Here is a 26,555-nt window from a genome sequence, read left to right on the forward strand (position 1 = left end):
AGAGAAATCAAAATCATGATGAAATGAAGATTTGGTTTCTATATTAACATTTTTTTATTCCTATTTTTATTATAAAATTCAATCTTAACATGTTAATAAATGGAGTGAAAATGATTTTTTTTATTCCCATTCTCTATTTTGACATTCTAAAACATTGTGATATGTAAAAATAAAAACAGAAATTGGATGAACATGAAAATAAATCACAATGCCGAGTAGGAAAAAAAAGGAATCAAGATCGTGAAATTTGATTTTTGTAGTAATGAAATTTTTATTCCCATTGTCATTTAAACAAAATATAATTCAAATATATTAACAAATGAAAATGAAACTGACTCACATTTCCATTTTCCATCACCTATTATATAATCATCTAAAGAACAATTTTTTGTTTTGATAACCAAGTAATTTTTCATAGTCAAGCCCTTTGGACTTTCCATAGGAACCCAAATCTCAGAATGTTGATTACCTGTAACAACTAGCACCGAATAAATTTAGGGTATCATTAGTAATAGGATTCAAACCCAATACCATATGTCACTTACTGGGACCACATTTTTCAGTGTTCGTCCTGACCAATTGGATTACTCTAATGAGTACCTAGAGCTGAACATTTTTTGAATCTATGGTTCCGATTAGTGTGGCATTGTAGTGTATTTCTACTTCTTTTCCTGAGACCAGTTGGGTAGTGCAATGGATTCATGAAAAGCAAATAAAGCAAAAACCACAACATATTCAATCTAAAATGTGCCTGGTACCACATGGTCCAATTGCTTCAAGTTATTGATGCCTTGGAGAGCAAAACCATATGAAGCATAGGGTTCAAAATATTGTTTTCTCCTTTACCATTCTTTTTTTTCCCTGTAAGTTTCTCAGCAACCAAACAAACAGCGAAGAAAAGTAACTCAGGAAGCATCTATCTAAATAGGTCACAAGACTCACAACAGACCATTCCTACCAGCGGAAAATGAACATCATAACATTTGATAATTGGCGGTCAAATATTCCACATACATCAAGACGATTCACAATTGACCATTTGTATGATATAATTTGTTTAAAAGAATAAGCTTCAAGAACTCAGTCATGAAAAAAGGAAAAAAAAAAAAATCTCAAATCCCACTTTAAATTTCCATTTCCAAGTACTGAACAAGCCCTAGGTAAAAGACGAAACAGATAGTCCAACAAGCACTGCAACATAGCATGCCCTTTTGATAAAAGGAGGCTGGCCAATGTAAGCACTGTTGGTTTGGACAACAGAACTAAATCCCTTATAGATCATGTGAATACAGGAAAGGATCCAACAGAGTAAGCCACTGCAGTTGTCAGTTAAGGTGCATACTGATCCTTTCTTTTCATGGGAATATGTTTGAGCTCCTCGGAACTGAATGCAGAATCAAGAGGTTTCAAGAAGGCGGTATACTGTGATTTCTTGCTGCTTGAAATACCGACGATCCTCATCATCCACTAGAACAAGATTCAAAAAGTACTTCACACTGAACTTGTTGTTGATGTTGCGATATGTTGGGGTCAATTCATAAGGACTCAGGAACAGCCTGATTGGAATTGATTCTCCTGTAAGGGCAAAAAATTGTTGGAGCTGAGATAATTTCATCTAAATGGACCCATCATCAAGCACAATCCAAGAGGAACAAATATTGGTACTAATGAGATATACCATCTAATTTCATCAAATTTTTGTGTCTACTACAGGAAAAGCATATAGAAAATTCTAAACAGCAAAGCCCAACGTAAGACATTAGGGCTACTTAATCTGTAAAGCATGAGTTGAACTGCCGGCTAATAAAGATTCAGGTATGGTACAAGGGGAAAATCCTAAGGAAAATTCAGATGCAAATGACTAGGCTGTATTTTCTTAATTCCCTGGAGAAAAAAAAAAAAGAAAAAAGAAAATACAGCCTTTAAGGCTAGAAAAAGAATGATTTCATAATAAAGTTTAGCCGGAAAAAAAAAAAATCAAACAAAATAAATTTACATGTTAGAAAATGAAAACTGCTCTCTTATGTTTACACAGAAAGTAAAGGAATTAAAGTTTATACTAAACTCAAATTTGTAACAAATATACAAGTGTGAATATGCAACAAATATACAAGTGTTCGCACATTATGTATGCATATGCACACATAGATGTATCATATACCAACAATTCAAGACTTCCAAAACTAGTATGGTTTTTGTTTGTTGAATATTAATGTTCAATTCTTCAGAAAAAAAGAGAGAAGAAAAGGAAAGCTTTGAATGTGATCGAAGATTGTACTCCTTTAGGAAGCTACTAAATGTGGAGAAGGTTAATAAAGATCAGCATATCATCTGCATATTCACATCGGTACATGCTTAACATAAACGCAGTCACAAATCAAAATTAATCAGACAAGGAAAATACATTGAATGTGTATGATTGTCTTCTCAGCTAGGACTTCATGGTAAATGCTTTTATTTTTCACCATTTTGAAATTTGTTTGAGGAAGGAAACTACTCTTTCCACATTCACCAATAAGGTTTCTTTTTTCCTTTCATTTTTTTTCTCTCTCCATAACTTTAAATTTTTGGATTTTATAAAAAAGAAAAATTACCAAAATTTAAGCCAACAAATAGTTCTGCATGATCCAACTTTAAAGAAAATATATGAGCTTGTTTGGCAATGTGATTAAAAAATAGTTTTTGTTTTTAAAAATAGAAAGTTGTTTTTAAAAAATTCATAGCATTGTTTGGCAGTTGTTCTATTTCTAGTTTTTAAAAATAAAGTGAAATAGAGAATAATTTTTAGAGAACAAGCGGAAGTTATTTTCACCTGTTTCTAAAAACAAAAGGAAAACATAAAAAAAAAAATTTAAAATATGAAAACAAATAAAATTGAACATAATATCATTCTTTCTACAATCTAATACCAATACTGAAAATCTTCAAATATGATCTTCCTTTGAATTACATGCGTTTTTTTTTTTTAAATTTCCTTTAACTTTTCTAAAATTTTTCATTAAACAAATAAATTTGAAATCAAACCATACTTGATACATAAAATTTATTAATTTTAAAAAATGATTTGAAACTCAAAAACTAATTTAATAGTACTAGAAAGTCACAGAACGCAATAACATTAGAAACCAAAATTTATTTTGAATGACTTGGTTAGTTTCTTCTCTTTATATAATCATACTTTTGTAAAATTTTTCACTAGGTAAATAAACTCCAAAACAAACAAGACTTAATACGTTGGATTTATTAACAAGTCTAGTAACTTTTAAAAATAATTTGAAACTCAAATATTGACCCAACTAATACCAAAATTTATGGATAAAAATTGATCCACAAAGACTTTATCATTGCTTTCCTACACATAATTATATTTTTATAAATTTTCTCACTAAAAAATAAATTTCAAATCAAGTGACACTTTGGATGAATTTATTAACAAGTTCAATAATTTTAAAAATTAATTTGGAACTTCAAAATAGGTCTAATCACTACAAAAATAATAGATCAAAATAGATATATTATGAGTTATGACTTTACCATTTGTCCTATACACAACTATATTTTTGGAATTTTCTAATTGGGTAAATAGATTACTAGTTAAGTGAGACATAATTAATAATTTAAATTCCTTAATACCATTTTTTTTAGATTCTTTTTAAATAAAATATTATTAACAATTATTATTTATTTTTAAGAAAAAAATCAATTATGCTTTTGTGAAAATGTTAATATCCATATTTTTATAACATATACTAAAATACTATATTTTTTTTTAATAAAAACATATAATTTATGATTTAATTATAATATTATTATTCAAATTTTACTAAACAATATTTATTTTTTAATTTATTTTAATTACAAGACTATTTTCATTTAAGACTTGAATTAAATTTTGATTAATAGTATATAAATTGAAATTACAATGTTTTTATAAAAAGAAAAAAAAAATCATTTCTAAAAATAACCTGCCGAACACCCTTATGTTTATAAAATACTAAAAAGCTATTTTTTTTTTTAACTTAAAAATAATTTTTTAAAACAAGTATAAAAAAATATGGTCAAGTGTCAACCAAACCCTATATATATATATATATATATATATATATATATATATATATATATATATATTTTTTTTTTTTTTTCCCTTTTTTGATAACCAGAGAACCCCACCATGGCAAGATCCTTTGGCCCCACCCATGGTTACCAAATCCCAAGGTGATTGACCAGCCTACCACAGCCAACACTAGATAATCCAAGGGTTCTTGGTGGTAGGAATTGAACCCAAGACCATGCGCCTCTTCCACCTATGCCCACATTCGCCTTTACCATTAAGCCATGTCCTAACGGGGAAAATCCAACTTAAAGAAGATGCTACCAGTGGAACATGTAAAAATTGAAATCTATGGGACTACACCAATCAGATCTTTGCATTATAGGCTAAAATGACATAAGAGTGAAGCATAAGCAAAAAGAAACAAAACTAAAAATAATAAGTGGAAAACAACCCAAAAAAGTGAAAAAAAAAGGTTCTTGTTTGCATAGAGCCATTTTCATGTAAAAGAATGAAACCTAGGCAAAAAGAGATGAAAACAGAAATAAAGGGGAAACACCAAAAAAATAAAATGAAAAAATAAAAAAATAAATCAAATATTCCTGTTTGCATAGAGTCATTTTAATGTAAAACATGATATACCCACTGCTGAATGGATGAGACTCATAGGTGAACTGCATAATATAGGTCACAAAGTAGAGACGCTCAGGGAAGCAAAGTAATGCATGCCCCCATAAACAGACTGGTAAATTAACTCTGTCCGCCCACATGCACACAACCATACCCCCATACCACCCCCACCCTGCCAACTAAAGTGATCCAATATAACTTCCATTTTATTCTTTTACTATTCTTTAGGAGGGATGGTAACTCTTTCCTTCCATCCCATGAGTAGATCTAGTATGAGAGAACTTCGTGATTACCAAAGAAACAAAGTGCCAGGGGAATAATAAAAAGAAATAATTTGAATAAAGCTAGTAGTATGGGTGCCATAGAACAATACTACAGCAGAAAGCACACGGCCAACACAGGCCATAAAGATGGGACTTCAACATGCAAGATCTATCCAAGCAAATAATTGTAAAGAAACTCTGACATGGAAACATCACTACTGTATGACAGACTCATTTTACAATAATGAATTAGAAAGCAGCAATAATATGGTATATCTGTGATACACATGAATGGGATTGCGTACCTCTGACAGGAGCACCGTCCATCACTTCAAATTTTGCGAGGGTCTCAGTCTCAACATAAGTATTAGGCCCTGATCCTGTTGACTCTCGACGCCTAATCTCAAGCTCCATGTTTTTCATCTTGATTCTCACAAGAAGAAAATAAATTTTTCCAATGATAACATCCTTCAGGTGATACCTAAAAATTTAGACTTCATTAAGGAAATAAAGAGAACTTGCCCCAAAGGACACAAGGATCTTTCAAAAACTGGCCCATACCAGCATGGGCTTCATTTAGACTTACTTGCTTTTACTGTATTCGAATTCAATGTGTAGACAATCCTCAATTCCAACTTCCATCTAACATAACACATCAATGTGAGGACATGTGATCAATAAAGAAAATGAATTGGACAATTAGTGTCTATTTGCCTGTGGAGTACAGGAAGGCAAAAAACCATGAACTTAAAAAGGGAACAACTGGAATATATGACATGATAACTGGACTCATTGGCTGAAACCTACTCAAGATTTCTGGTTCATATCACAGATGTTAATTTGGTGATTTTGTTCTGAGTCTCCAAAGAGTTATCAACAGTATCACTATAACAAAATCGATCTGAACAGGAAACAGCCATATCAAAGGCTACAGTGCATACTTAGGACAGATGCAGTTATAAGGTTAACCAAGGAGATGGATACAATGAAATGCAGCAAAAACTAAGTATTGAACACAGAATGAGTAGATATGCAAGACAACTAATGTGCTTGCGATTTTGTCTAGTGCAGATGGTAATTTCTAACTGGAAATTTGAAATAAAATGATATGGTACCAGGAAAATAGAAATTGCCACCATAAAGGGCGGTCTAATGACAAATAAAGGTACAATAGCAAGAAACCAAAATATGGAGATAAAACATATTGTTACTGACCTTAATGCTGTTATTAATTGATGGCAGTGGAGTGTAGTTGTGAACCTGATGCAGAATATTGACAACAATAAAATACTTAAAGGTCTTTTCAACTGTTGTTGCCACTCTATATATCTACACACTGACAAATATTCGAATTTCAAACTGTTCTGCAACACCCTTATATTTATATACTTAAATATCAGATATGAGAACTTTTAAATTATCAACAGCAAAATAGACAGATATGATATTGCATCTATCCATGTTGCTGAAAGATTTCCTAAATTAATATGGAGCAGTTGAGTTCATCCTAGGACTAAAAAACAGAAACATAACTAGTGAAACTAATACCCACAATCAGTTACAATAGCTCTTATCTTTCTTGATTGTTAATCTTAATGACTTTAAATTATATGTGTATATAAATAGAGTCAGAAACTATATTAATGCATCTAAAATAATTACATAAACACAAAAGGACACACATAGGTTTAGGCCCCTTATTCATTTAAAATTTATTTACAAGTACCAAAAAAACTCCACTTATTTTTGTCTAATGTCTTATATTTACACAGCCTATTCTAAGCCAAGATAAAGGAGGGTTGTGATACATATGAACAATGTAAAGCATATAGATTCATCTAGTGTTCATGGATAGCTGATTCCAAGTGGTAGGGATCAAGGCTTTGTTAAGTATTTGTGTATATACTGAATAAATAATGAAATTATGGTGTCTGAGGACCATAACTGTCTACTCAATGTGAAACATTTCAGACTGTAACCTTAGTACAATAGATATTAGTGGTACAAATAAACTCTTTTTTCCATTTACAAACTGCACAAAAATTACTTGTTTTTCACTCAATAACAAAATTCTGTTGCATTAGCTCCTTCCTTCCAGGCCTATAAATTTCATATGAAGAAAAAGAAAGAAAGATTATAAAAAGTGCTAGAAGAGCCATTGCATGGACCTGGAGCTAACATCTAAAAGCACTTCTGTAGCATTTAAACAGTCAATTGGATATTAAAAACAGGAATGTGAAAAAGGAATAAGCCAAGATGGTAGACTTGGAATACACTAGCCATTTGGTATAATGAACTCAATTATGATAGCACAAAATCTCAGTAAGCTCACAGACTAAAAAAATGGATTACCACAAAGTCCTGGTACTCCACTATATTGCTCACAAAGTTACGACCAACTGTCACTTTTAAAATGTACCTGCAAGGTTGCAACAAAAGCTTAATTCAGCTCCCAGTTCTATTACTTCCTTCCCCTCCTCCCCCCCCCCCCCCCCCTCTTTTGCAATTCCTGATGGTTTCAAATTCAATGCAACAATTACAACTTCATGATTTTGTAATCATTTAGCAGTCAAAAACATTAAAATTAAGACTATAAAATAAAGCAAGGACAAACATTCGCAAAAAGAACAGGATAAAATATTAATACATCATAATGGTTATATTTGAACAATCAAGAAGCGTTCATGTTGACAAGTTCAGCTTCAAATGCACTCAACAAGATTTATACCATGGTAAAATAGTTTGATGTATGATTACCTTTCTTTATTATTTTGAGAAAAAAAAATATATTACAAGACACCAAGGGGTATAATTAAAGTGAACACACAGAGCACAGCACACATGGATGTTGATGAGGAAAAGGAAGACAAAAACTGCAAGATACAACCAAGCAGTCAAGCGCCACCCTGACTCAAGTTACAAAAAAACAAAAAAGAAAACCATGACACCCATATAAGAAATGATCTAAGAAACAATTCTTCAATTTCAAAATCAGTAGCTTGTCTCTTTTGAATATACTCCTATTCCTTTCCTATGGATATCGATTTCTTTTATTTTTTTTATTGGGTATTCTTCACTACTTTTCATATTCCTGAATGTTGATTACTGAAGACTTCTCAGGTGTTCCCATCAGTATGATTTTATTGGACTGGAGGGAGGTTTTGTTGTTACCTTAGGAGATGTGATGGGATCAAGGCTGAGCCAGTGTACCAGGGGACCATAAGCTTGATTGGATTCATAGGGAAATCTGCATCAGATGGTGATTGGTCCCATTGAACCTTATAGCCAACTAAGCATTAGAATTGCCTGAACTAACATGGACTGAGCTTGAGCTATCAGCAATAAGATGTGAGGTCCAGAGCCAGTAATGGAAGATGCATGTTTTTTTTTCCAAGAGTCAGCATCCACACACCCAACTAGAATACAAATAAGGGAACTCAGTCCAAAAAATAAGTTCTATCATAACCTATTAGAGGCTTCTGGAGAAAAAAATAATTCAAGGCCAAAAGACCTGTTAAAAGAAAATATGCACACAACCACAACCCAATTGCTCCATTGCCAATTAAACATTAGCTCCATCCAGGCCTAAACCAATTCTTAAACACTCTGCATCAAAAATTGAACATTATAATGTTGTTCAATAAATCAGAGGTTAAAAATCTACAATGAGGTTAAAGAAGCCACTTTTTCCAGAAATCACAAGAAATTAGGAAATAGACCTTGAAGAAGCATTAAAAATATTCTACAAAATTCAGATCTACCAATGAACAGTGCAACAGGCCAAAGCATGGGTTTGTGATCATTAACACTAGCATTAGCAAATCTGATGTCAACAGGTGAAAAGATTTGTTACTTCCTCTGTTTTGCAATCTCTTTTGGTTTGAATCCAGTGTCACCAACTTGTTTGCTAGATAGGAAAAGGAAATAGAGAAAAAGAAGAAATAAGAACTGTTGAGAGAGAGAAAGAAGAAAGACCTTAATTCTCATTAATGTAATGATCTACTTACAATTGAGAAATATATATATATACAAGGCTAGGAGTCCTAACTACCATACATGTATCCTATATTAACAAGGAAAGGTTATACACTATAAATACATTATATTCAACACTCCCCCTCAAGCTGGAGCATATACGTCATATGCACCAAGCTTGTTACAAATATATTTAATCCTAGGACCTCTGAGAGATTTAGTGAAGATGTCAGCTAGTTGATCATTTGAATTTACAAAACTTGTAGCAACACATCCTGATGCGATCTTCTCTCTAATGAAATGACAGTCAACTTCAATATGTTTGGTCCTTTCATGAAAGACTGGATTGGATGCAATATGTAATGCGGCCTGGTTATCACATATGAGTTTCATCTGTTCATCCTTTCCAAATCTCAACTCTAGAAGAAGATGTCTCAACCATATGAGTTCACATGTTGCCAAAGCCATAGCTCGATACTCGGCTTCAGCGCTAGATCTGGCCACTACATCTTGTTTCTTACTCTTCCAAGATATTAGATTACCTCCAATAAAAACACAGTACCCTGAAGTGGAACGTCTATCTGTGGGTGAGCCAGCCCAATCTGCATCTGTGTAACCAACAACCTGAGTATGACCTCTGTTCTCGTACAACACACCTTGGCCTGGTGTACTTTTGATATATCGAAGAATGCGGATTACAGCATCCCAATGGCTATCACATGGTGACTGTAGGAATTGACTAACAACACTCACAGGAAAAGAAATGTCTGGACGAGTAATGGTGAGATAGTTCAATTTACCTACGAGCCGTCGATATCTCCCGGGGTCTCCTAAAGGCTCCCCCTGTCCTGGTACAAGTTTGACATTCGGATCCATAGGTGTGTCTACCGGTTTACAGTCTAACATACCAGTTTCTTCCAGGATGTCTAAAGCATACTTCCTTTGGGAAAGGACCACAGCAGAACTGGATTGAGCTATCTCAATTCCCAAGAAATACTTGAGTTTCCCCAAGTCTTTGGTCTGAAAGTGGGTAAAAAGGTGTTGCTTTAGTTTCTGAATACCATCCTGATCACTGCCTGTAATGACGATGTCGTCCACATAAACAACCAGATAAATACACTGCCCCAAAGAGTTATGATGATAGAAAACTGAATGGTCTGCTGTACTGCGAAGCATGCCAAACTCTTGAACAACAGAACTAAAACGGCTAAACCATGCTCGAGGAGATTGTTTCAAGCCATATAGAGAACGGCGTAACCTGCATACTAAACCAGACTCCCCCTGAGCAACAAAACCAGGAGGTTGCTCCATATAAACTTCCTCGGCAAGATCACCATGAAGGAAGGCATTTTTAATATCCAATTGATAAAGAGGCCAAGAACACATGGCAGCCATGGAGAGAAGCAGACGGACAGAAGCAATCTTGGCAACCGGAGAGAATGTGTCACCATAATCAGAACCATAAACCTGAGTATAGCCTTTAGCAACTAAGCGGGCCTTAAGGCGATCAACCTGACCATCAGGACCAACCTTAACTGCGTAAACCCAACGACAGCCAACGGTAGATTTACCCGAGGGTAAAACAACAAGATCCCAAGTGCCATTAGAGTGCAGAGCAGCCATTTCATCCACCATTCCCTGTCGCCAGCCTGGATGGGAAAGAGCTTCATGGGTGCTCTTTGGAAGAGAAACAGAGGATATAGCAGAAACAAAAGCAGAATAGGGTGAAGATAATCGATGATAACTCAAAAAATTGTAAATAGGATGAGGATTACGAGTAGAGCGAGTACCTTTCCGAACAGCAATGGGTAAGTCATTAGGAAATGGCAGAGCCGGGGTAGGTGAAGCCGAAGGGATAGGAAGTGAGTCAGCAGGTGCCTCAGCAAAAGGGAGAGGAGCAACGACACGAGGGCGACGATGATAAACCTGAAGTGGTCGAGGAGGCATAGCATCAGGTGGGGAGACAATGGGAATAGGCAAGACTTCAGAAACAGGAAGAGACTCAGAAGTGGTGGAAAAGAATGGTGAGTCCTCAAAGAAGGTGACATCAGCGGAGATAAAGTATCGATGAGTCTCAAGGGAATAACAACGATAACCCTTCTGAAGTCTGGAGTATCCCAAGAAGAGACACTTCATGGCTTTGGCGGAAAGCTTGTCCTGTCCAGGAGTGAGAATATGAACAAAGCAAGTACAACCAAAGACACGAGGAGGAAGGAAATAAAGTGGTTGGTCAGGGAAGAGAAGGGAGTGAGGAATCTGATCATGTAAGACAGAGGAGGGCATACGATTAATCAAATAACAAGTGGTAAGAACAGCGTCCCCCCAAAAACGAAAAGGAACATTGCTATGGAGGAGGAGAGTACGAGCTGTCTCAACAAGATGTCGATTCTTGCGTTCAGCTACCCCATTTTGTTGAGGAGTATGAGCACAAGAAGACTGATGAAGAATCCCATGATGAGACATAAACGAAGTAAATGGGGCTGAAAAATATTCCCTGGCATTGTCACTGCGTAACACACGAATAGAAACATTGAACTGGGTTTGGATTTCAGCATAAAATTTCTGGAAAATAGAGAATAACTCAGCTCGATTTTTCATTAAAAATAACCAAGTACATCGAGAATAATCATCAATGAAAGTGACAAAATACTGAAATCCTAAAGTAGACGCAGTCCGACAAGGACCCCAAACATCAGTGTGGACAAGCTCAAAAGGAGACTTTGCCCGATTATTCAAACGCTTTGGGAACGAGACACGAGTATGTTTCCCAAGCTGACATGACTCACACGGAAGCGACGATAAAGTGGAAAAACGAGGGACCATCTTCTGGAACTTGGAGAGACTAGGGTGGCCCAGACGATTGTGAATGAGGAGAGGAGCATTAGTGGAAATGCAAACTGCAGGAGATGAATCCGAGGTGAGGTGATAGAGGCCTTGAGACTCACGTCCTATGCCAATCGTCTTCCCCGTACTCCGGTCCTGCAAGGTCACAAATTTATCAGAAAAGGTAATAGAGCAATTAAGAGTACGAGTGATTTTGCTGATGGAAATAAGATTAAAAGGACATTCAGGAGTATAAAGGACAGAAGTGAGAGGTAGAGAAGGCAGAGGAAGGGCCAAACCAATACCTTTAGCCACAGTTTGAGAACCATTAGCTAAGGTAACATTAGGTAAAGTAGAGGTAGTAGTAATAGAGGAGAAAAGATCCTTATTACCAGATAAGTGATCAGAAGCTCCAGAATCTAGAATCCAGGGTCCAAGAGAAGATGTGTGGGTAAGGCAGGCAGAGGCATTACCAGGCTGGGCAACAGAGGCAACAGAAGCCTGAGATGCGGAAGAGCTCGGAGCTTGAGGCAGCGGAGAATCAGAGGACTGGGCCACATGGGCAGTGCGAGGAGGTCGTCCATGTAACTGATAGCAACGATCGCGAGTGTGGCCAAGTTTATTGCAATAGGTGCAATGAGGACGTTGACCTCTACCTCGGGTACCACTACGGCCTCCTCGAGAGTTAGTTTGAGAAACTAACACAGAAGAATCTGAAGTGCTATCAAATGGCAAAGTCTGAGTGGAGGAGATACGGAGGAGGCGAGCAAACACATCATCCAAGGACGGAACTGATGAACTACCAAGAATCTGATCGCGGACAGGCTCAAGATCCGGACGGAGGCCAATAAGAGTAAGAACCATGAAAAACTTGTCAAGCTGTGTTTGTTGAGCCCCAACATCAGGAGTAAGAGGCATCACAGTCAAGAACTCCTCCTTAAGAGAGGCAATCTGGCCAATATAAGTAGATAGATCTAAGTCCTGTTGACTGAGATGGACAATAGCAGAAGCCACCTTATAAAGACGCTGGATATCATTCGTATATAATCCTTTGGCCTGAGTCCAAAATTTAAAACAAGTTTTGTAGGCCCGAAGATGAAGAAGAATCTTGGGATCAACCGATTGCCATAACACACTACATAACTGTGCATCTATCTTCCTCCACTGTACGCGGTCAACCTCAGGGATATCTGCCTCCTGTGTAATCAAGTGATCCTCATATCCTTGACCCATAAACCAAAGTTCAACAGAGGCAGACCAGGAAAGATAATTGTCACTGCCAACCAATTTCTCCGAAGTAATCATAGGAGATCCAGATATAACAGCGGAAAAAATGGAATTTTTAGTAGTCATATCTACTTATCTGGAGATGAAGTATGTTTGGATCGAAGGGAGCCCTAATACGGCTTCAGATTGCGGCGTGGCACCACCGAAAAAGGGAGACGGCCTCAGATCGCGGCGTGGTACCACCAGAAAGGTAGAAGAACACTTTCCAAGGCACGTGCAGGGATTGGAGTGGAGAAAAAGTAGTTGGAGATTCGCCGGAAAGACTGTTTGGAGGGCCGACGGAGACAAAAATCCCCAAAAGAGGTACGTGCAGGGCTCGAATGGGAGAACCAGGGAGGTAGGGAGGCTGGTCGGCGTCAGACGAGGCTGCTGGAGGAGGCGCGTCGCCGGAAAATCCCTCACGCGCCCTCACGCGCCGGCGCGTGAGATGCAGCCGCCGGACGGAAACGTGCGCGTGGGCGGCGCGTGGATGCTTTGTTGGTGCCGGTGCCTTCACAAAAGTTGTAGATCTCCTCCAGGCGCTCCTTCTGGTATGGTCGGTGTCGGAAAAATACGTCGCCGGAAAGTTCGCCGGAAAAGTTCGCCGGCGGTGAGTTGTTTCTGTCGACGATCCGAATGACCGGAAAGTATTGGGAGATAGGGAAGGTGACCGGAATGAAACACGGTCACCGGAAGGTTTCCCGGAGTTGATGACACGGGAAACAGGAAAGAATTAGGTTTTCTTCCTTGGCTCTGATACCATGTTGAGAGAGAGAAAGAAGAAAGACCTTAATTCTCATTAATGTAATGATCTACTTACAATTGAGAAATATATATATATACAAGGCTAGGAGTCCTAACTACCATACATGTATCCTATATTAACAAGGAAAGGTTATACACTATAAATACATTATATTCAACAAGAACAGAGAGAAAAAAGAGACCACAAAATCTGATTCTGATTTTGTTCCACATCTCATTGACCATTTTTTGCCTTCCATTGACCCAAATCACTAAAGAGTGCATATTACAATTCCACCAATTCTGCATCTCCAGAAAAAAGCATTAAAAGAAAATAACTACAAGCTGGAAAGTCTTTTGAGACCACCCAATCAATCCCAGACAGAAAAATTACTACTGAAGCTCACAAGCAATACATCAGTGAGAAAAGAGGCAGCCAGACATCTTCTCCTTCTCTCAACAGTGAAGACATTTATCAGGATAAATGGCAATGCAAGCTCTCCAGATCTCATGTGCTACTAACCCAACAAAAGCTTGGACTTTCAAGGAATTTCAAATCTATTAAAAAGCTATCAAGATTGCCTTCCAGGATCAGAAGAGAAAGATGGATTATGAGGAATGTAAACCCATCATTTCAAGGGACCAAGGCCTCATCCAAATAAGATCTAGATAAGATGTCTTCCAAGGGTAACAGGGGCGAAGTAAGATCGTTCTCATGGTTGTTGATGTTACTTTGAAAGTCAAAGTTCCACAGGGGCAGTTTAGAGGAGGAATATAGATAGGAAACATGAGCTAAGAAAAGTGAAATGTTTGATCTCTCCAACAAAGATAAGCTTCTCGAAAGAATCTAACATGATGAATAGAGTTGTAATAACCTTGAAAAAATGGATTTCCATAGATAATAGCATGAATTTTGTGGAACTACCAATTTTCCTAAAAACTTAAGCTTGTAGGATTTGGGCTCACTATATATATCATGCACTCTAACACAATCCCTCATATGTAGTTCCATTCCCATACATGGAGAGAGACACACAGGCCCATTGGCAAATAACCACAATCAGCCTCTTTTAGGCTTACTTGATAAATTGGAGATATAAATATACTCTAGTAAGGCTTTGATACCATGTTGAATTACCAATTTTTCTAAAAGCTTAAGCTCATAGGATTTGGATCTACCATGTATATCATACACTCCAACAAATTTCAAACCAGAATTTGCATTCATCTGTTATTTTGTAGCCTGTATTTTACCTTGATTACAGAAAGCCCAAGAGAGGTATTGCTCCCTAGGAATCTCCACAAACACTCGCTAACAAAGACTCTATCACATAGAATCCCTCAAAGCTGAATTTGCCTTGAGCCCTCGATCAACATACCATATCCCATCTAATTAGATGATTTTTTATTTTTTTTTAATGTTCCCCCCACTTGGACAACAAATCCCCACAAATTTAACACCAATTTGGTATTAAACCTATGAAGAAATCAAATGAATATGTTTGGATGAAAGAAGATCCAGTGCTTTGTTGAGAGAATGATTTCTCAAGGATGGCTGTAGATCATAGGTGGTTTGAGACAAATGACTTGAGCCAAAAACAGGTTCTAGGAATGGAATCTGGAATGAAAATTGGGATCAAAAGAATGTGATATAAAGATTTCCATTCCATTTAGATAGGCATGGAATTGACTAAGAATCAGGACTAGAACCATCGCCAAAAAGATCAAAATATTTTTTTAGAGGTGATCATCAACTCGAGCACATGACCATCAAACCACTCCACCTACATCTTTTTTTCCCTTATCAACATGGAAATGAGAATACCATCTTTCCTAAAAGGGATAACATTTGAAGGAATTCCATCTCTTCAAGACATAACAGATACCAGATATTGACATCACTCCTAAAAGCACTACGATGCATTTGGAAACCCTATTGCACAAGGAATAAGATTCTGTTCTCATCAAATGTGGCATTCAGATAAAATTAGGATTTCCTTTTGTTTTCTTTTTTGTTTTTTTGTTTTTTTTTTCTGATAAATTAAAGAATAATATGCATTAAAAGCACCCGAAAAAGGAGGCACCAGAGTACACACAAACTAACAAGTAGAAAGGAAGAGAAAAAAAACAAAAAAGAAAACTCTCTCCAACTACTTTGAGCTCAACCAATCTACAAAGCTTATTATGGTTAAGGAATTGTCCTCTATGTACACTGTAACCCAATCCAAAGAAGTACATACAAAGGAAGATTTGATTGCTTGAACCCACTATTCAGTATCTTCATATAACATCCTATTTCTTTTCATCCATAATGTCCAAAAAAGACTCAAACGAGCGGCCTTCTAAGATTTCTTCTGCTTCTTCCCACAAAATAGTGGTGTGAACTAAGTAGGTTTCCCCTTACTAAAGAATGCATTACGCAGGCCACTCCAAAAAGAGAAAAAACCTGCTGCCATAGAATTCTGGTTTTGGGATAGTGAAGGAGCAGATGATCAACTAACTCCTCTTTCCCTTTTGTACATGTAGCAGCTGTTCAGTAGAGTCCATCCCCTTCTTTTGAGTTGACCAAGCATTAAAATCCTTTCCCATACAGCTTCCCAAGCAAAGAAACTTGCCTTTGTAGAAATTCAAGGGGTCCACACCATGTATGCAGGGAAAGGCTCACTTCTTCCCCAGGTTAATGAGTTGTAGAAAGATTTAACACAGAATGTGCTACACATGGATTCCTTCCAAGCTAGTCCATCCTCTTCATCCCTTCTAATTGAAAGCAATTGTGGTTCTTGAAAAAGGCCTTCACTCCTTACAATTCGCAATTATGACATTGTCTGTGAAAGTGAGGATTTCAACGACTCCCTTGCCCAACTTGCTCCCACATCTCTCATATCCAAGCATCTTTATCAACAAGTATAGCATATAACACTAGAAAGGACCTTTGAAAGAATTGGGATTTCCATTGCCATGGCCATCCAATAAGGTGTAAGAAAACCATGAAGATTGCCAATAAGAAATGACAAAATTAAGACACAAATTACTTTTGATTTTAAATTCACAATCCAATCAAATGAAGATAATAAACAGAATTAAGGCAACCACCTAAGACAAATAATCAGCCTGAAGGATGTCATAAAAACTTGTTCAGAAAAAAATTGGAGTTAGACATCTCATTCTCAAGAATATTTTACCATGTCCTATTTAATAAAAAATCACTAAACAGCTTAAGAGGGATCACCTACCTAAGCCTTACGTTGATTCCATTGTATGACTCATATGGCATCTCAACAGTCGAAAATTCAAAAGGATATGTCTTTGTTTCATATAATTCACCGGGAACGTCAAGCTCACGCACTACACAAAACATATCAATAGCATTAGGGATTATTTGAAACAATCAGCTCGCTATCATTAATCAATGAAGAAATGGCCACCAGTGGAGCTAAACAAATAACATCTAAAAGGAATCTGGATAGACAAGAAAAGATAAATAAATTAAATTTGTTGCTTCACCAAATGACTTGACAGCATATATAGAAATTTATTAGTCATCTGTTTCAAGAAATTATGTGCTTAGATATACTTACCCAGAGAGCTGAAATCATAAAAGTTGCCCCTGTCAAAGTACATTTCTGCAAAGAGGAATTGAGACATTATAGCCAAAACAATTCTATACAATATGAGAGATGCATGCAACTCTTATGTCCAAGTTGAACAGATGATCAACTAACTTAATAAAAGAACTATACAACAAGGGAACTGTGGCACCCGGACACTTCAACTTCACCCAATCTACCTGTATTGATGAGGCCTAACAATGGCGTGCATGTGAGATTCTTGTTAGACATGTTTATTTTGCTTTAGACACAACCGATATAGATCTTTAATTGATTTCTTGTTTTCCTTCTTCAATCATCTTTAGTAGATACTGCCACATTGAAAGAGATAAATTTGTTGATTTTTTTTTTTGTTTGCCTTTTGCATAGCTATTTGAGACTAAGAAGAGAGAAAAAAACAGGTTTTTATCAATTTTCTGGTTGATTTGTTTCACCCAATTCAGATGAGTTTATGATTGACTTGATATATTCTTTTGCTGGTGTTGCTAATCATGAAGTCAATCATTTTGCCAAGTGAAGGACTAAACATTTTGTATCCTTTGTTGGGGGCTTTATCCCCTTGAGATGTGTAAGGCAGTTGAATTGTTTGCTCTTAAGTTACTAGCATAGCTTCAAAATGCATTTTTGGCCTGTGCACCAACAAAAATAATTGCAGCTGTCTTTTCACAACTTAGTTTTACTTGTATTCATGTTAGGATTTTTCTATTTATTAAACACAGAAACCTCACAGATAATTGTAGTCATTATAAAAATTTTGTTCTAACAGTCAAGTACCATGAAAAACTAGAAAGCAAAATGGAGCACACCTATCTGACCAAGGAGCTCAATTTTCACACCAGTATGTTCAACCTTCTTTCCTTGTGTTGGTTCTATGACAACCTGTACATAACAACAGAAAGTAAGTATTCAACCTTCTTCCCTTGTGTTGGTTTTTTATAACCTGTATTTAACAACAATAAGGGTCATCCTTCTTCGCTTCTACAGTTCCTAAAATAATATGTACACAAGAAGTACCCCCTTTTCACAGTTCATGACTTTGGAAGACACTTTGACAATGGTTCATAAGCTTGAAAAGGATAAATATCAATAGCACCGCAAAGTACCTCGCCCACAATATTCTCTTGACTTTGGAAGAGAGGAACCTTTACTGTTTGACCATTTTCCTTCTTCAATGGAACCTATCAGAATACAAACAGAAATAGGAGTCGGAAGAAAATAATTGGCTTTGTCTATGGGCTGACGGATTAAACCTTACAAAGTGGCCATATATATTATGTATTTAATAGGTAAGTATAAACAATTATGTCATAAAAACAGATGCTTATTGAAGAGGGTGCAACTCAGCAGACCAGGAAATATATAAGGAGCACTAAAAATACATTGCAAAAAATGAAACAGAAAAGGAACAAACAAACAATAAAATAAAGCAATCCTCAACCTCAACCTCAACCCAACTAGAAACAGGTCTGGTTTTACAAGGGGAAGTTTGGACCCAACCCACCTAATTAGTCAAACACATACTTTCATGCAATGGTACATAAAAACTTTATGGAGTTGTTCTAATGTTGAAAGGTTGATAAGCAAATGAAAGGAAATTTAAAAGAATTCAGAATTCAGAAGAAGGTTCAATGGCTTTCTAGATATGCTGAAAGAACAAAAGGTTTCCCTGAATCAAAATAAAATAAGAAAAGAAAACATTTGAAATAAAAATTCGAAAAAAAAAAAGGCATCATAACAAAGATTAAATTCTGCTCCTACAAGGCCAAACAATGAAAAGTAAATTTCTTCTGAACTGGTCAATAAGCATAGGGGAATTAACCTAAAAGTTCCCAATTGTTAGACCTTAAAATGTAGGTTCTTTCCATGGATGCCCACAAACCAAGTTGGGGACTGAACATATCAATAAAAACTTTGCAAAGAGAAAGTTGACATTTATGTTTGCTTATGAAAACACTTAGGTTCTTCCTTCAATGGTGAAAACTTATCCACATCCTTTGCCAACCCTATATTCCATGGTGATTTGTGGACTGAGCAACCACCTTTTTTCTGTATGGGAAGTTGACACCTAAAAGACTATGGCAAAAGTAGAGATTGGCAAAATGATTATCAGTTAGAAAGATACCTGTTTGCGAGTCCTTCCATCAGCAAATGAAATTGAAATGTTACATGGTGGCTTGAAAGCTCCAACTAGGTAATTCTAAAACAATAATGCATCAGCATTAGCTTTTGTCTTTAATCTGAAAGTCTCAAAAAGATGCTTGACGTAAAAAGAACTAAAATATATTAATATGATATGCTAATTCTTGAGAAACTTTACCATGATTCTCCTGTCAAATTCTGTATAAAAGCTTTATCAAGCATGAAGCACCTGAAAAGAGAAACAAATTTGGATTTCACCTCTAGGTTCAAATTAGCGTCCAAGAACAAAATAATAAGCACAGATAAAAGTTCTTTAACAGAAAAATCTATTAATACATACGGATGGATTGTTATAAGGAATTCAGGATTATACTGTTTGTCTACTATAAATATTGTTGGCCCACTACTTAATAACTTAAGCTTTTGGCTTAAATTAGTAGCCTCACATGGTACGAGCGCTTATTTGAGGTCTTGATTTCAAGTCTCTCTGTTTTTTTATTCCCATTTGTTTATCTATAACTCATAGTTTGTGATTTGCCTATCTACATGTGGGTATGAGGCTACATGATATACAATGTTCACACCACTAGCTAACAGCTTAAGCTTTCAGATTAAATTAATAGCCCAACATAAAACATGTCTGTGAATCCATTGTTTTTACTCATTCCATAGACAAGTGGTAGCAACAAAGGTTTTGACTTAGCTAGGCATGGTTTTCCCTTTTTTGAGACAACATACTATTTTTTTTTTTTTGATAAGCAAGCAGAATATATATAAGAAAGGCAAAGAAGCCTCAAGGCATACAGGAAGTATACGAGACTACCAACCCCTTAACAAAAAAAAACAACACGACCCAAACCCTATTTGGAGGCTAACCACTCCAAGAAACCTAATAGGGAATTCGACTCCATAACCATGTACACTTTAGCCCACCCCCATACATTGTATACAAACGAAGTTTTTAATTTCTGATAATCCAATACTCCCCCCTTAAAGGCTAACCTATTCCTTTCCTTCCATATAGACCAGAAAATGAATAACGGGATTGATTTCCACACTTTTTTCCTTTTTCTCCCCACAAAAGAACCTTTCCAACTACTAAGGACCTCCTTTACAGAATTTGGAAAGACCCACTGTACACCATACAACGCAAGAATGATGTTCCACAACCCTTTTGCCACTATACAATGTATTAGTATATGATTGATTGTTTCCTCTTCGCACCCACACAAAAAACACCGATTAGGTAAATGCCACCCTCTTCTCTGGAGCCTATCCAGAGTGAGGACCTTCCCCCAAGTAGCTTCCCAAGCAAAGAAAGCAATTTTGGTTGGAACCTTGTCCACCCAAACATTGCTATGAGGAAAATCCACTCCTTGGGTATTTGTCAACACGTTATAAGCTTTCTTAACTTTAAACAGTCCGCCCTCGCCTTTCTTCCAATAAACTGAATCATCTTCCGAGTTTACTCTATAATCCCTCAACACAATTAAGAGATACACAATTAAGAGATTGTCCACCAAGCCCAATTCCCAGTCATTAAAGTCCCTTAACAGCCTTAAATTCCACCCTCCTTGACCCACATTCTGGTCCCAGCATTCCTCCACTGTGACATTTCTATGGGCAGCCATGGAGAAGAGATTTGGAAAGCCTTGGGACAGCACAATGTTACCGCACCATCGGTCAGTCCAAAACCTTATTCTGTTGCCTTTTCCCACCTTGAAAGCCATATTTTCCCAACACCAAGTGGACTCCTTCAAAATCTCCTTCCAAGCTCCAACTCCATACACCCCGTTTGCTTTCCTTGTCCTCCACCCGAACTCTTCTTGCCCATACTTGGCCTCAATCACTTTTTTCCAAAGCTCCTCCTTAGCACGCGCATATCTCCAAATCCATTTACCAAGGAGAGCTTTGTTCAAAACAACAAGTTTCCTTAGACCCAATCCACCTTTTCCTTTATCCGCACACACCATCTCCCATTGGACTAAATGAACCTTGTTCCCTCCATTGGCTCCTCCCCACAAAAAGTCTCTTTGAAGCTTTTCAATCCTTCTTGTCACTGTCTTAGGCATACGGAAAACCGACATTTGATACAAAGGTATGCTGGACAGCGTACTCTTTATAAGAGTAATTCTCCCTCCTTTGGATAAATATTGACGTTTCCAAAGAGCAAGCTTTCGCCTCATTCTCTCCTCCACCCCATCCCATACGTAAGAGGCCCTATTTGGCGCCCCAAGGGGCAGCCCCAAATAAACAGTAGGCAGCTGCCCCACCCTACACCCAATTTCAGCCGCCATTTCAAGAACCCCTTCCACCTCCCCTACCGGAATTACCATACTTTTGTCCAAATTAATCTTCAAACCCGAGGCTGCTTCAAACCAAAAGAGGATCCAGCTCAAATGCAATAGCGCCTCTTTCTTTGCCTCGCAAAAAATAATTGTATCATCCGCAAACAGGAGATGAGTAATATTGACGGCCTGCTCTCTTCCTCTCCATATCCTGCAGCCTTGGATGAAGCCCCCTTCAGCAGCCCTTGTGATGAGCACACTTAGAACTTCCATTCCATGAGAAATAAGTAGGGGAAAGAGGGTCCCCTTGCCTTAATCCTTTTGTACTTGAAAAGAACCCCGCTGGAACCCCGTTCACCAGCACTGAGTACTTGACAATGGAAATACAACTCCACATCCATCCTATCCATTTTGGTCCAAACCCCATCTTTTGCATGACCTTTAGTAAGAAATGCCAATTGATGCTATCATACGCCTTCTCGATGTCCAATTTACAAATTATACCTTTCTCTCCCCTTTTTTGCCAAGAATCTATTGCCTCATTTGCGATTAAGGAACCGTCAAGGATTTGTCTCCCTTTGATGAAAGCATTCTGATCAGGAGAGATCACCTTTCCTATGACTTTTTTGAGCCTATTGGCCAGCACCTTAGCCAATAATTTATATAAACCCCCAATCAAACTGATTGGCCTGTAGTCACCTAAGTCCTCCACCCCCCCTTTCTTCGGCAGCAGTACCAGAAAAGTATGATTCAGACTCTTAATGAAAGAGTTCTGTTCATGGAACTCCTTGAAGAAACCCAAGATGTCCTCCTTGACAACCTCCCAACAGCTTTGCCAAAAAGCCACTGTGAATCCGTCCGGGCCTGGGGCTTTGTCCCCATTCATCCCCATTAAAGCTGCATGGATTTCAGTCTCAGAAAATGGGTTCTCAATGCCAATCGCTTCTGAGGGACTGATCTGTTTCAGTAAGAGACCTCCTATGTCCGCTTTCCACCCCGAATTTTCCGATAGTAGTTGCTGATACGCATTTGCTATACCTTCCCTCATATCTTGTTCCTCTGTGAACCTCACCCCATTTATCTTAATTTTAGCCATGGCATTGACTCTTCTACGGGCATTGGACATGCGGTGAAAGAACCCCGTGTTCCTATCCCCTTCCCTTAGCCATATTTCCCTTGATAGCTGTCTCCAATGCACTTCTTCCATCGACACCCACTTTGCATAACTCTCTTTAGCTTCCTTTTTGTGGCCCAGCTCCTCCTCTGTTAGGTGTCTCTCTTCTTCCACTGAATCCCACCGCTCCACTTGTTGAAGAGCATCAACTTTGTTTTTCTCCAATCTTCCAAAAACCTCCTTATTCCATAATTTTAACCTATGTTTCAACCCCTTCATCTTAGTCGCTAATTTGTAGCTCGGCCTGCCTCTAACCTCTATCCCTTGCCACCACCCCTCTATCAGCTCTATGAACCCTTCGGCTTTGAGCCACATATTTTCGAATTTGAAAGGGGACGGGCCTCTCCTTATCCCTCCACCCTCTAGCAGAATCGGGAAACGATCCGATGTTGGGCAAGGTAGTCTTCTTTGCTGAACCCTACTGAATTGGTCTAACCAACTAGGAGTCGCTAGGAATCTATCCAGCCTGGCCCGCGATTGATTATTAAGCCCCCCGCTCCAAGTGAAAGAACCCCCTTGCAAAGGGATATCAACAAGCCCTAGGTCATCAATAATCTGGGCAAACCTCTTCATAGTTGAAGTAATCCTCCCAATTCTACTTCTTTCAGCTTGGTACAGCGTTGTATTGAAATCTCCTCCTAAGCACCACGGCTCCCCCCATATCCCTCTGATTGCCCCAAGCTCCTCCCATAAACATTCCCTATCTTCTCCGGAAAAAGGCCCATAAACCCCCGTGAAGACCCAGATTGCGCCATCTCCCTCATTCCTGAATCTGCAGGAGATGGAAAATTGGCCCTCTTCCACCCCCACCATCTCCAACGATCGTTTGTCCCAACAAATCAAAACACCTCCTGCCGTCCCCATAGCATTCAAAACCTTCCAATCAAGAAGTCTCCCCGGCCCTAAGCTCCTCACCACCATTTCAGACATCACTTGCACCTTCGTCTCTTGAATACAAAATAAATCCACCTTTTGTTTTCTGATAACTGATTTGATAATTCTCCTCTTGGAACTATCATTCACACCCCTCACATTCCAACTCAGAATTTTTAAAGTCATTGGATACTTGCATTCTGGTTCCCTCTACCCTGAATAGGGCCTTTCTTCAGAATCCCCCTCATAGTTAATAGAGCACTCCAATCTCTTAAGCTCCCTTTCAAACCTTGAAGACTCCAACAGGCCTTTACCTACAATCTTTTCCTTCCTTTTTCTGATTTTGCCCAGGAAACTCAAAATTTCCTTCTCCAGGCCTTCCGTAGAAAAACCTAAGAACTGACTGAATTTAATCAGACTGCTCTCCTCCCAGTTCAGGTGTTCTTCCTTTCTACCCTCTTGGGACTCCGTCTGATCTGTGTTCCACCCCAAACTTCTTTCCAGAGGGTCAACACTGTTGACCTCAACCAAATCCCAACAGCCATCCCTTCTCCCTAACAGTTCTTCTTCATTTGGTCTTTGTGGCCCACTTCCAAGCAAAACCCCCTCCCTTCGAACCCCAGAATGGTCGTAACCCTCCCTTTCCGGAGACCGACCAAAACAAAAAGAGTTAGAGGAAGAAGACCCTTGAGCCTGAGACCTCCCATATTTACATCTAAGTCATACCTCGCTGCTTCTTCCTCTAACATCCTTTCTGCTCTCTGATACATTAGGTCCGTCTGCTGTTTTCTCTCCGTTTCTTCATCTCTGCATCTAATGAACTCGCAGTCCATATTGTCGTCTTTATTATTACCGTTGGACCCAGAAGAAAAGGTTTTTAAAAGGGGCCCATCATCCACTAAAGAAGACTGGAATATGGAGTTTTTCCCCTTTTGGTGTTGGCCCAACCCAGCGTCAGCAACCCGTCCCAAACTTTTAATTGTATGCGGCCCATTCTGATTCCCCTTTGGATCTTCACGGCCTGTTGTTAAGGAGAGCCCACAAGCCCAGTCCTTCTCCCGGCTTGGGCCCATGGCCCCAGCATACGAACCGGATCCCCGCAAGCCCGCATGCAGCTGTGAACCCAAAGCTGCAGAGCCCACATCCTGCATCAGACCACCCGTCCCATCCACTGACTGATGCTGCGTCTCGATCCCCGCGCGCGCCATCTCCTCCACTCTCGGCCCGGCGCGTGGGGCTTCATCACCCCTACCCTCTCCTCTGGACCGATCCCGCAGAGCGCGCTTCCCTCCCTCTTCCAGCCTTAGTGACGGAACCATCTCCCACCATAGAGATAGGGAGTAAGGCATCCCTTCAACCCCTATCACCAGCGAACCAGGGATGTTCTCGCCGTCCGATCTGATCAGAATCCTTGCCCACTGCAGATCCTCCATTCTCTCCGTCTTTGGGTCGACATCTAGAAACCCGCCGCAAGCGTCTCCCACCCTTCTCAACACCGACGAAACCCATAGTGAAATTGGTAACCCCACTATTCTCACCCACACTTCCCTTCTTACCTCTCCTTCTTCCATACACCCCGATCTTGGATTCCATCGCTCTAGATCCACTTGAACTCCTCCCACCGCCTTATGACCACAGAGGTGAACCCTTCTTGCTTCTTCCGCGAACTCGAATTCCAGTAGAGCACGTCCTCTTCCCATACTCGCAATCCCCATTTTGCCTTTCAATCCCCATGTCTTTGCCATTTCCCTACCCAAATTTTCCAGGTCTTCCTCTTTTGTTTTGCTAGGTTTCCAGTTTCCGATCAAACAATGTTCCAGCCTGCTGATGTTTCTGTTTAGCTCCTCCCGATCCATCTCCACTCTAAGGGTATTGGTCTCCATATTCCCCCAACCCTTCACCGTATCCACAAATGATCTTCCCTTCACCATTTTCGACCGCGGCCTTCCCACTGTCCTCTCTTCTTCTTGTTGAACCTTTTTGTCAACAAAGATATCCATCTGGCGAATAGCCTCCACCATCGCCATCCAACCCCCTTTGACCCCTTTGCCCTTCGGGATACAAATACTGTATCTCTTCAACTCCACGTCGACAACCCCTAGCCGCAAAAAGCAACCCGCCCTGTTATGAGCACGCACGAGAGAGAAGCTTCGCCCCTTCTCCTTCCATCCCTTTTCCCAACTTCCTATCTTCTCATCCTCAATGCACTGCAATAGACCTTCCATGAAAAGCCCTAGGCTATCCATCCCCAATCGCACCCAAGACGATACCCCATTCTTACTTTCCGTTATGATTAGGGTTTTTCCTCCCCTTTCCACCATTTCCAACTCAAATCCACCCCGAACTTGCTCGTCTTCCTCTTCCTTCTATTTTCCGCGCGACGCGCACTCCCATCGCTGGCGATCTCTCTCGCTCCCTCGCTCTTAGACTCACTCGCACTCTCCCATTTCCAACTCAATCTCCTGAGACAACATACTATTATTAGAATACAAAATAATGCAAGAGACCAAAAAGGTTCAGTGATCTAGAACAGCTAACATGACACCAGCCAAGCAGAATTTGTTGTTTTATTTTCCCCTATCATATCAATTCTTTTTTTTTTTTTTCCAAATAGTTACATGATAATTAATTACTGCTGAAGAAAACAAAAAGGGTTCTGGATAACCACATGGGCTTTCAATATGTTTACTTTTTGTCATTTTTCTGAGGCTGTATTGGGAT

At 38.6% G+C, this 26,555-nt stretch overlaps 1 protein-coding gene across 4 annotated transcripts in view; it reads right to left on the reverse strand.

Moving 5' to 3' along the window:
• Positions 1-951: 951 nt before the first annotated feature.
• The window catches only part of LOC117916445 (vacuolar protein sorting-associated protein 26B-like), a 39,818-nt gene continuing 14,214 nt past the window's right edge, over positions 952-26,555 (reverse strand). For all 4 annotated transcript variants that reach the window (XM_034832486.1, XM_034832487.1, XM_034832485.1 and 1 more), the window contains 11 exons: positions 19,678-19,728; positions 19,483-19,557; positions 18,464-18,538; positions 18,167-18,239; positions 17,331-17,375; positions 16,986-17,097; positions 7,297-7,363; positions 6,160-6,204; positions 5,531-5,586; positions 5,250-5,425; positions 952-1,575 (listed from right to left, as the gene is read on the reverse strand). In XM_034832486.1, coding sequence (XP_034688377.1) covers positions 1,397-1,575; positions 5,250-5,425; positions 5,531-5,586; positions 6,160-6,204; positions 7,297-7,363; positions 16,986-17,097; positions 17,331-17,375; positions 18,167-18,239; positions 18,464-18,538; positions 19,483-19,557; positions 19,678-19,680 — 906 coding nt within the window. In that variant the 5' untranslated portion in view covers positions 19,681-19,728 and the 3' untranslated portion in view covers positions 952-1,396. The remainder of the gene's footprint in view (positions 1,576-5,249; positions 5,426-5,530; positions 5,587-6,159; positions 6,205-7,296; positions 7,364-16,985; positions 17,098-17,330; positions 17,376-18,166; positions 18,240-18,463; positions 18,539-19,482; positions 19,558-19,677; positions 19,729-26,555) is intronic.

This window comes from Vitis riparia, chromosome 6, assembly GCF_004353265.1.
Source record: "Vitis riparia cultivar Riparia Gloire de Montpellier isolate 1030 chromosome 6, EGFV_Vit.rip_1.0, whole genome shotgun sequence".
Taxonomy (NCBI): Eukaryota; Viridiplantae; Streptophyta; class Magnoliopsida; order Vitales; family Vitaceae; genus Vitis; species Vitis riparia.